The 11,348-nt window shown below is 39.6% G+C and overlaps 1 protein-coding gene across 1 annotated transcript; it reads left to right on the top strand.

Moving 5' to 3' along the window:
* The first annotated feature begins 3,406 nt into the window (after positions 1 to 3,406).
* Positions 3,407 to 10,378, top strand: LOC125878794 (lipopolysaccharide-induced tumor necrosis factor-alpha factor homolog). Its single transcript, XM_049560171.1, has 5 exons — positions 3,407 to 3,561; positions 7,271 to 7,317; positions 7,457 to 7,528; positions 9,376 to 9,577; positions 9,871 to 10,378. The coding sequence occupies exons 2-5, from the start codon at positions 7,275 to 7,277 to the stop codon at positions 9,986 to 9,988; spliced, it is 435 nt and encodes a 144-aa protein (XP_049416128.1). The 5' UTR covers positions 3,407 to 3,561; positions 7,271 to 7,274; the 3' UTR covers positions 9,989 to 10,378.
* The last annotated feature ends 970 nt before the right edge of the window (positions 10,379 to 11,348 follow it).

Below are 11,348 nucleotides of genomic sequence, written 5' to 3'. Positions count from 1 at the left end.
AATGTTAACAGTTGTCCAATAGGGCTGTCGGCTGTGTATTAACCTGACTTCTGCACAACACAACTGATGGTCCCAACCCCGTTGATAAAGCAAGAAATTAAACTAATTAACCCTGATAAGGCACACCTGTGAAGTGGAAACCATTTCAGGTGACTACCTCTTGAAGCTCATGGAGAGAATGCCAAGAGTGTGCAAAGCAGTAATCAGAGCAAAGGGTGGCTATTTTGAAGAAACTAGAATATAAAACATGTTTTCAGTTATTTCACCTTTTTTTGTTAAGTACATAACTCCACATGTGTTCATTCATAGTTTTGATGCCTTCAGTGAGAATCTACAATGTAAATAGTCATGAAAATAAAGACAACGCATTGAATGAGAAGGTGTGTCCAAAATTTTGGCCTGTACTGTATATATATATATATATATATATATATATATATATATATATATATATATATATAAAAGCATAATTATAAGGCTACAAAAACCAAACAAATTTTATTTTATAGCGATTATACACTTATATAAACATATTAATGGGTAGAATATTCAGATTCAGATTCAGATTTGACAATAAACCATGCCAAATATTACACACTGGCCTTTTAAGGAACAGTTTGAAACTATAAGAAATAAACTGAGTTGCTTATGGACGTAGAGCCAGATGTGAAGGTTGATACTGCTCTCATAACTGTCTGGTAGGCAATACAGGTACAGCCAGCAGCTGTTAGAATAATTTAGCACCTGACTGGAAACAGGCTCACCAAGTAACATGTTGTAACTTGTTTTGTATTTGTATTCATACAAAACCCAGAGTGTAAAATAGCTGTTTTGTAGTTCATTTACTGCACTGTTTCTTTGCCAGGATCAGCCAGCAAAGTCATTGAATCTCCGCTGGATGCCTGGCAATTGGTCAAAGCAAAATAAAGAGCCTGGCATATAAGCCCCCTGAATAGTTTTCATTAGGTTATAGTCACCTAAAAATAAGAATCTTAATTACCTTAGTATGAGCTGTATCTATCTATCTATTTATCTATCAATCTATCTATAGTAGCCAAGAACGGGCAGATCAAACAATGACTCTGGACAATGTCATTTGCCTTTTTGTCTTGGCTACTGTAGTTCTACATTCTTGGTACATGAAAGAAGTTTCGGTTCTGCAACCTCACTGCTAGATGCCACTAAATCATAAACACTGGACCGTTAATTTGTGAGCTTTAGAGGTGCTGGTTGGTGAATTTTATTTCCGCTGGACATAGCAAGGTGAGCTGTTTTCCAACGTCTTTAGTCTTTATGCTAAGCAAAGCGAACCAGCTGGTGCCTGTAGCCTTACATTGAATGGACAGATATGAGTGCACTCAGTCTTCTCTGCAAGACAACAAATAAACACATCACCAAAAATGTCAAACTTTAGCTTCAACGATGGCTTTCCAGCTCAGGGACCCGAATCAAAGAGATTTGGGGTCATCAACTGTCCAGTGCGACACCAAATTGCGTCTTTTTAAACTAAGAGTCAACCTGAAATAAAGTTTATGTCTCCAGTGTTGTGTCTCTGATAATTAATTTAAACAAGAATTACATGTAGTTTGCGTAAAGAACGCAGAGGAGAAGAGGAGGAGTGCGGGACTGCACATTTCTGTTCTCTGGGTTTCTTAAACAATATTTAAAGGTTATTTAGAGGATAATTATAAAAAATAGCGGGTGAATGAGGAGAGGAGGAGATGAAATTGAGAAGAAGAGAGCAAAGGAAAGGATTGGAGGAGAGGAGAGGAGAGGAGAGGACAGGAGAGGAGAGAAGAGAGCATGTTGAACTCCTGGGATGTTGACAGTATTATTGGCTACAGACACCTAGTTGCTTGCCTTTGCCATGATGTTATATACACCTTGGTGTAAATAGTACCAAGTTTGAATAAACTGCCTCAAGGTGATCCTGAGATATTATGTTCACAATAATGAGACGGACAAAGTCATAGTGACCTTGACCTTTGTCCTATGACCACCATGGTTGAGTCCAAGTGGACATTTTTGCCAAATTGGAAGAAATTCCCTCAAGGCGTTCTTGAGATATCACATTCACAAGAATGACATGGAAACAAGGTCACATTCACCTTGACCTTCGACCATCACAATCGAAACAGTTTATCGTTGAGTCCAAGTGAATGTTTGTGCCAAATTTGAAAAAAAAAAAAAAAGCCTCAAGGTGAGGTTCACAAGAATGAGACAGACAAGGTCACTGTGACCTTGTCTGTCTCATTCTTGTGAACCTCACAAGAATGAGGTTCACTGTGACCTTGTCTGTCTCATTCTTGTGAACCTCATTCTTGTGAGGTTCACAAGAATGAGACAGACAAGATCATAGTGACCTTGACAATTGACCCATGACGACCATCATGAAGTTCAAGTGGTCCTTTTTGCCAAATTGGAAGAATTTCCCTCAAGGTGTTTGTGAGATAGCGTATCAAAATAATGAGATGGATGTAAGGTCACAAAGACATTGACCTTTGACTATTAAAAACAAATCAGTTAATCGTTGAGTCCAATTAAACATTTGCGCCAGATGTTAAACAAATTCCCTCAAGATGTTCTTGAGATATCACATTCACAATAAAGAGACAGACAAGGTCAACGTGACCTTGACCTTTGACCTAGGGCCACCATGGTTGGGTCCAAGTGGACATTTGTGTCAAATTTCAAGAAATTCCCTCAAAGTGTTTTTGGGATATCATGTTTACAAGAATGAGACAAGACAGACAGACCTTGACCTTTGACCTACGACCACCGAAATCTAATCAGTTACTAGTTGAGTCTAATGGGATATTTGTGCAAACTCTGGGAGGAATAAATGTATGTACAGATGGACGGACAACCCAAAAACATAATGCCTCTGGCTATGGCCATTGCTGGTGCAGAGGCATATCAGCTATGCCTTCCTGGGTCGATTTTTAAGAATCTTGGGCCAAGGACGGACCAATTTAATTTTGGAATGAATCTGAATCACGTGGCGAATACAGAAATAATTTTTCATTTTGGTCAGCATTGAGTGATGGGGCATTTGGCCTTGGCGGAGGTCTGTGCTCTCTGAGTGTCCTTTGCGTTCAGTCGTGTAATTCTGTTCCATGCTAGCAAATACACTGAATTTTGACTTCTGTCGTGGGAAATGTGTCAAAATGTAAGTGCATATTACCACAAGTAAACTCATGTCACTCAAATGTTACGGTCACATTCCAGGTCAAAATCTATGATCAGCTCGAGCATGTGTCAGGTCAAGTAGTCTGCTTTAGGAATACAAATCGGCAGGAGGGAAACTGGTTACTGTCTCTTAAGAGACAGAAACAAAGAACACATTAAAAGGACGATCAGTACAGTGTTTGAAAGTTACACCTAAACCAGTGAGTGACTCATTCACGTCTTTGTTGGTGAGGGTAGGGCTGCAGGCGTGTGCAGGGAGAGGCTTGTAAAGGTACAGGTGAGACAGGTGGACATCAAAGTGACAGTCTGTTTGGACTCTACATCAGCAGCAGCATCACACATCCTTGGATACAGACTCGACACTTCGCCAAGGTAAGACTGTCAGAGGTTAATATGGAGTTTGGATAAAAGAGGATTAACTTTACGGCTTTTGTGTTTCTCAAGTTTGGAAGACAGGGTTAAATTTATTAGTTAGGTTTGATGCCAATCAATGATACATTAGATGCACAGGCGGGAAAGAATTGGAAGTTATTAGAAAGTTCAGATGAAAGAAACATGCTATCCAGCATCAATATATTTAGTTTCTCAAGACAGGACAGATATTCAGCTTTACATTTAAATCTCACATTAAATCACTGTCAATGAATCTGTTGCTGTTGGAACATGATGACAGACACAACTGGTTTTATCAGCTCCAGCTCAGCCTGCAGGAATATGTTCAGACAGGAAGTAATCTTAATTTTAGTGTTTTTTCCTGGTCACTTTAAGTGTTGTCTGCCTCCTCTTTCTTCATGTCTGTGTTTGTGTATTTTTAAACCTTCTTACAATAATTCGTTGGTTTGGTTTCGAGGTTTTGAGCAGCATGTGAAGCCATGGGTGTAGCCCAGGTTGCATGCAGCTCTTGCTCCGTGGCTCCGGTATTTCCAGATTTAAAGTGATCGTGCCATTCAGCTCAACTATTATTAGGATGTTAAGCTCCTTGTACATGTATGTGTGTATCTCTTGTCATTCCTGCTGCAGGGTCGGCTGTCAAATCACTTAAACAAAACTTCGCACAACACTTGAAAAACAGATTCTAGTCTAGTTTTAGTTCTAGTTTTTGCCGTAGTTCTGGCAGTAGCAGCTTTATAAAGCCCCCTTTCTACTGCACAAAAAAACCCACTAACAGCCGTTAACATCTGGATCATTAATGTGATGGGAAAGGTTACACTCAGCATTCACACCTGGGTCAAATGACTGCAGTCGCCATGGGTATTTGTCGGCTCTGATTTGCACTGATGGAAACACAACACCCGGCACTAAGTAATCAGCATAAAGTTTTCACTGGCCTCCATGCTGCTTTCTACTGCTACTAACCTGTTTGCGGGCATCTAACGTGACACCGTGCCGTACTTGTTTGCAGAAGAAGTGTGTACTCAGCTCTGGTGTCCTGGCAATGGGAAAGGAGTCTATCGTCCATTTTTAGCGGGTTTACCCGTGTTCAAAAAACCTGCATACATGTGCTTATCTTAGCGGAAAAGAGGGATAACAGTGGCATCAAGATAAAATATGTTTTCAATACACTACTTGTGTATTTGATGGTGTCAGATTAAGAGAAAGAAGGCTGTAATGCTTTAAATAAAACCAATGATGTGATTATTTTTGTAAGGGTGGTGCTGAGACAATAATGTCTCGTAAAATGTCAAGGTCAGGGAGAGGCAAGGTGGTACACGGAATTAAGAAAAACTCTTCTCCAAAACATTCGACATATTCAAAATAAACAAAAACTGAGACTCTGAATCTGATACTTGACTGACTGGTTACTTACACTGCCCAGCTGATTCGGGGTCAAATCAGATTCAAGGTCAGACACTGAAAATCAGAGACTTTCAGTTGAACTCTTGAGCTCTGAACAAGTTCAAATTGTTCTCAGCAGCTGTTGGATTGACCCCATGTCTTTCTCTTAAATGATAATAAGTAGTTGATTGGGTAATTTCCACTTCTAAATTACCCCCTCGTCAGCTGATCATTAAAACACATCATGAGGGTAAACATGAGAACATTCCTTCCTCTCTCTCACACAGAGACAAAGAGGAAGAGAGTCAGGTTTGACAAGCACAGATGCCACATACAATAAGGCCTCAGCTGTGACTCAGAAGTCACTCGGGGTGTTAACCTGCCTAAATAAAAAAATCATCCTGCTTAGAATCAGACAGAGTGAGTTTCACTGAACTCAACATCAGCAATCTGTTCTCTGGAAAGACCACCAGCAGATGTGAGAATCACCTAAAAGTCTAAACTGGCAGGTGTCTGTTTTACATTTTTCACTCATCCACTTGCTTTGGGATGTTTCTTACTGTATATACTTCGTACCTGGCTTATTAACTGGGCCATTTTTTCTCCATCAGTCACACTCAAAAATTCTAGTATCGGCAGGATGGATTTAAGAAGCTAGTTAGCACAAATGTTGAAAGAACAAAGGATATTTGCCATGCGCTTGCAAACAAAAACACAAACACTTATGAACCATTTCTTCACCACTCACTCACAGACAGACAGACAGACAGACAGACAGACAGACAGAATGTTGCATTTATCCATCTTATTCGTGACGGTGCTACTGTAGAAATGATTATGGGTGCAACTTCCGGTGAGACACAGCAGACATTTTGACTTGTCATAATAGGAAAAGCAGGGGTGTATATGATAACATTAATGATGGTTGCATTCCACTTATGGGAGGTCCTGGCATTGTGTATGCTGGCTCACTGAGACATTTAATGGAACTGAGCCATCGTTAATGTCAGTTTCACCTGTGATTTTCCCACTATGACAATCACAATGCCTGTGTGAAAAAGTCTATCGTATTGACGCACTATAATCCCAGAGGCTAATCTTAGTAGCTAACAGCAATTATTTTTGAAAGTAATTTGCCTTCAGTTTAGCAAAGTCTTCTTTGTTTCCAACAGATATCTAACTAACATTAAATTAGCAATTTCTAAAATGTCCTAATGGAGCTCTGATACATGTTGTGCTGTCTGCGTCTGTAACAGACTGAGCTAAATTGTTGGTTTAACATCAGCGTTGAACATGCAGCCAGAACAAAAAGGGATAGTTCCTGTAGGCAAAGGCACAGTTCAGGGTCAAGATCAAGATCAAGACTGACTAATGCCAGTTCTGGCTTTATCTGCCATTACTTAAAAGATTTATAGACAATAGGTATGAATGAATTTTCAGATCTGTTCAGTCTGCAACGCGGTACTCTAAATCTCCTCCCAGGGGGCAGCAGCTCGTACTCTGTATGCAAACAATGAGATGAGTCATTAACAGTCTTATTGGCTTGACTTAGAGTAGCCTGTTCAAAAACACTTTGCATGGAAATGTGCTCTTTGACACCAATTATTTTCCATGCTGTATGGATCAATCGAAAGAGTTTGTTTTGTAACTGCACAGAGAGGTTACCGGACCAAGCTGTGATACCGTACAACAACAACAACAACAGCAACATGACTGTCATCACCCACCTACAAAAAAGAAACAGATTGCCCCCCCACTGTATAACGTTAATACCGGAATGTCCTGTATTGAAAAATAAAATGCACTGTCCAGTACTGAATCAATACAGGACACGATTTTTGTAGTATTTTCATGGACAACTTCCTCTAATGCATACACTACGTTTTCACATGCTTCCCATTCGGAAAAATACTGATTCCCGGTCAGCGGTGGAAGTTGTACCCATAATTCACGCAAAGCATCATGGGAGCTAGAAATAAGGTGGACAGGACCAGCCTTGCATTCAGCAGTCCAGCCAAAAAAAGCCTTAAAACATGTCAGCCATCACACCCCAGACAGTCCCATCCACGAGAGATTCCAACCAGGAACATTGACGAGAACCATCCATATAATACAGTACATGTGCCTCATCACTTTACACTAAATGTGTTTCAATAAGCGATGACAGTCATTTACATGGGAATGGGAAAGTGTTGAAGTTCTGAGAAAGGTCTTAAGTATGTTTCATATGGTATTAGTTTATTTTGTCTTCACTGCTAATGAAAAGGAGGAACCATTTGTAACAATCTGTGCTCTCTCTCTGCAGCACAATGACTGACAGTGAACAACCAACACAACCCCCTTCCTACAACGGTAAACCTTTACACACCACGCTCACATATCATCATCATCATCATCATCATTATCAGATTGGCTCATTAACTTTTGTTTTTGTCACTCCCCCTCCTGTTTTTTCTCCTCCTTTCTTCTTCTTCTTCTTCTTCAATTCAAGTGAAGACTTACGACGTCCACACCCCATTCACCCCTTACCAAAGACCAGATGGGAGCACAAATCTCACGCCAGGTAAACTCCCACCTGATCTTACACTTCCATCAAACCCCTTATTTTAACATAGGTCCTTTAGACTTCTTAGAACAACAGTATTCATGTCAGTTAAAATTTGAGCTACTACAACTAAATGAAATAAGGGATGCTGCTGGCCATGGTGAAATTAGTAGCTCAATGGTTAAAGAGGTATCTAAATACATACCGGAACCTCTCACTCATATACTAGGACAATTTATAGAAACTTACATGGTTCCCAATGATTGTGAAAAAAAAAAAAAAAATTATACCTTTATTCAAAACTAGTGACCCAAATTGCCTTACAAACTATCACCCTGTATCTTTAAAAATTCATTTACACCAGAATTTCAATGCATTTAAATGAGAATACCATCTTATATGAGCACAAATATGGATTTAGGAAGTATAACTCGCCCTATATGGAAGTCTTAAAACTCATGGACAACATACAGACATACAGCTATAAATGATAACAAATTTGTATGTGGTATATTTTTAGATATCGCTAAAGCGTTTGACACTGCTGACCATGATATTTTGTGAGCCAAATTAAAACAGCTTCAAAGGTGATACACTAAAATGGTTATCTAGTTATATGAGCGACAGGGAACAATATGTGACAATAAATGTATATGCTTCAAACACGTTATATAACATGGTGTACCACAGGGATCTATGTTGGGACCTCTATTATTTCTTTATAACATTAATAATTTTTCAGTAGTATGTAAATTTTCTTTTCCCATTTTGTTTGCAGATGATACCAACATTATCTTATCACATATGACTTTAAACACTCTAATACAGTAAATAACACAACTGAGAGAAAGACGAGAGTTGCAATGAGCTCTCACTAAATGTAAAAAAATCCAATTTTGATATGTTTGTGTCAAGAGGCATTCTGGTTGACAAAAATTAAATTGCACTACACATTAATTTTATTTATAACAAAATTGTGACATCACTGAGGATCATCAGCAAATTACAAAGTCTTGTAAATGTTTCTTTTTTATTACATTTATATTATTCCATGATTTATCCCAATTTGATTTATGGTGATATCGTTTGGGCAAATACATCCCCTTCAAATCTGCATAAACTTAATTTGGCAACTTTCTCCAATTTTATTCAGGCCTCTGTTCCACTGTTTAAGAAAATGAACTTTCTTTAAGAATATGATATAAACACTCACCAGATATGTACGTATGTTCATATATATAAATATCTGTTCTTGCCTTTTTCTCTACCACCATTGTTTAGCAATGTCTTTAACTTTATTTCCAAATTTCATTCAAATAATACTAAACAGGTTAATCAGCTCCACCTTCCTTTTTACAAAACAAAACATTGCAAGTACTCCCTTAGATGTTGTGGTGGACAGATTTGAAACACCAAAGTACATGTTGTCAAGAGCTCTTCATCCTTATAAAAAATGTTTTAAAAGGAAATAATTGTTACGTTTATGTCATGATGTCTAATTATTTCTTGAGCTGTATATAAATATATTTTTCCCCCTTTTTCTTTTTTCTCTGCATTGTTTCTTGGATTATTTTTCACTGATTACTCATTGTGCTTCCTGTTGTCATTTATCTTTTGTCATTTTCCCATATAATGTTAGTTTAGTTCTTTTGTCTACTTTTCCCCTATTATTGTCATTGTCTGTTTTTAGGGGAGGTCAATTTGTGCCTCTCGCCCAATGTCAGGTGGGATAGGCTCCAGCCCCCCCGCGACCCTCAAGAGGATGAGCGGTTAGAAAATGGATGGATGGATAGATAAGTAACCCTACTCATCCTATCTTTCTTTCGCCCTCCCTTCTCGTCTCCCCTACCCTCTCCCTTCATCAGTGTACACCAGCGGAGGAGGCAACCTCAATGCAGGTTTGGAATCTGGAGATGGCAAAAAGAGATTTGTGAGCTACGATGGGGCACTGGGGGATTCTCCCGGCATGACGACCTGCACCTCCTGCCAGCAGCAGGTCATGACCAATGTCACCTACAAAGCAGGGACCTATGCCTGGCTGATGTGCCTACTCTTCATCTGCTGCGGGTGAGTGTGTGCCTCAGGGTGGTTGTCAGCCTTTTAGCATGGCCGCGATAATTTGTTTAGTCCCAGCAGACCGTCTGCAAAGGACAACAATGCTGTCTGTGCACCAGGGCTTTATTTTCAAAAACTTACAAAATTAGAAGAGAAGATTCAGCCCTCCTCCCCACCGCAATAACTTCTGTACAGTTCATAAAAAGTGAACAACAAATCAAAACTACAAATGTTGAATGTTCAAAACAAAGCTAATTCTTATGTACAGCTGTGTGACACTAACTCTGTGTGTGTGTGTTTTGCAGGTTAGTCCTGTGCTGCTGCCTGATTCCCTTCTTCATGAACAGGTTCAAGGATGCGTACCACACGTGCCCCCGCTGCAACAAAGTGCTGCACGTTGAAAAGAGAAAATGCTGTAAATGACCAACATGAGGGCAGAAATGGAGCCATAGAAATAAGAAATAACATGCTGTTACCTTTGTCTTATCAGCTGCACCATTTTTATGAAACTGACAGAGAAAGGTCGCAGTTTAAGTGTAGATTATCTCTATGGATGAGCTAGTGCGTTGGCCGGAGTAAAATCAAATATCATATTATTAGCAAACAGACTGGGAGTGTGTTGTCAGAGCTTAAATATTATGTGCTCACTTTTATATTAAATTAAATCAAGCTCACCCCCATGCACCTTTTGGGAGCCATTTTATTTTTGTCTCACTCCTGCAGAAAAAAAATCTTTCCCTATTGTCCTCTTCAAAAACTTCTGCATACATTACCTTGTTAAATGAAGGCTTGTAAATAAACTTGATCAAATACTTTTTGTCTCAAGGTATTGTTCATTTCATATTTAACAAAGCAGGTGTCCATTGACGGGGTCGTCACATCTTATGCCTCAAAATCAATCTCAATGATGCTTTCCAGGAGAATCCTTGAGTTGATGGTTTTACAGAAAGGGACACATATGAGTTTGAGGATGTTCATTCTTTCTGTTTTCAAACTGATCATCGTCAGACAGGAGTCATGTCTGTGACTTCACACAGTTTGTGGAATCCAGTGGTGTAAAAAAAAAAACTGTTGGGGGTGCACCTCGTGCTCCACTCTGGAGGGAAACTTCACCAATGCTGTTCAGGAGACGACTGGGACATTCTGAGACTCTAAGCACAACCAGGCACACTGTCGACGTATGTACTCCAAAAACAGACTGGAAGGAGCAAACAGCAATGAAGCAAAGTACAATAAGTATCTGGGGGAAAGCAGGGTGCTCTAAATCCTGTGTGAGTTTGTTGTCCAACAAGTTTAAACAGACAATTAAATCTATAATCTCACAGTAACTGCTTGTCAGTTAGTGTATACATAGAGCTCTCCCTGTCCTGAAAAACTATGTTTGGAACAACATCACTCTCCTCAGTCTCACACTGGATGCAGCTTAGCGCCGAGTGCCCAGGTCAGCTCAGGATCTGCAGCGATAGTTTCAACATCTGGACTATTTTTTTCCACAAGCACAAATCTGGCAAGAAAACACTATATTCGATATGATATAAACGCTCTTTCATTCATTTCCGTAATCACTTATTCTGTTGGGGATCACGGGGAGGCTGGAGCCCACCCCAGCTTATGTTGGGCAAAAGGCAAGGTACACCCTGGACAGGGAGCAGGTCAGGTCCCCAGGAACAGTGGCCGAACCATAGAATTACCCAAATACTGGTTCACAGTGTGCCAATCAGCTACGGCAGCACCAGAGAGAAAATTATGCATAAGAACGGGACGGTGTGTTGGCACTGCTCTG

This window comes from Epinephelus fuscoguttatus, linkage group LG19 (genome assembly GCF_011397635.1).
Source record: "Epinephelus fuscoguttatus linkage group LG19, E.fuscoguttatus.final_Chr_v1".
In the NCBI taxonomy this organism is placed as follows: Eukaryota; Metazoa; Chordata; class Actinopteri; order Perciformes; family Serranidae; genus Epinephelus; species Epinephelus fuscoguttatus.
This window is presented reverse-complemented; position numbering and strand designations above follow the sequence as displayed.

Bases quoted from the DNA above. Each gene is read 5' to 3' on its own strand.
- LOC125878794 (XM_049560171.1), top strand. From the start codon at position 7,275: ATGACTGACAGTGAACAACCAACACAACCCCCTTCCTACAACG. The intron at 7,318-7,456 runs GTAAACCTTTAC...CTTCAATTCAAG, and splicing joins ACAACCCCCTTCCTACAACG to TGAAGACTTACGACGTCCAC. The intron at 7,529-9,375 runs GTAAACTCCCAC...TCCCTTCATCAG, and splicing joins GAGCACAAATCTCACGCCAG to TGTACACCAGCGGAGGAGGC.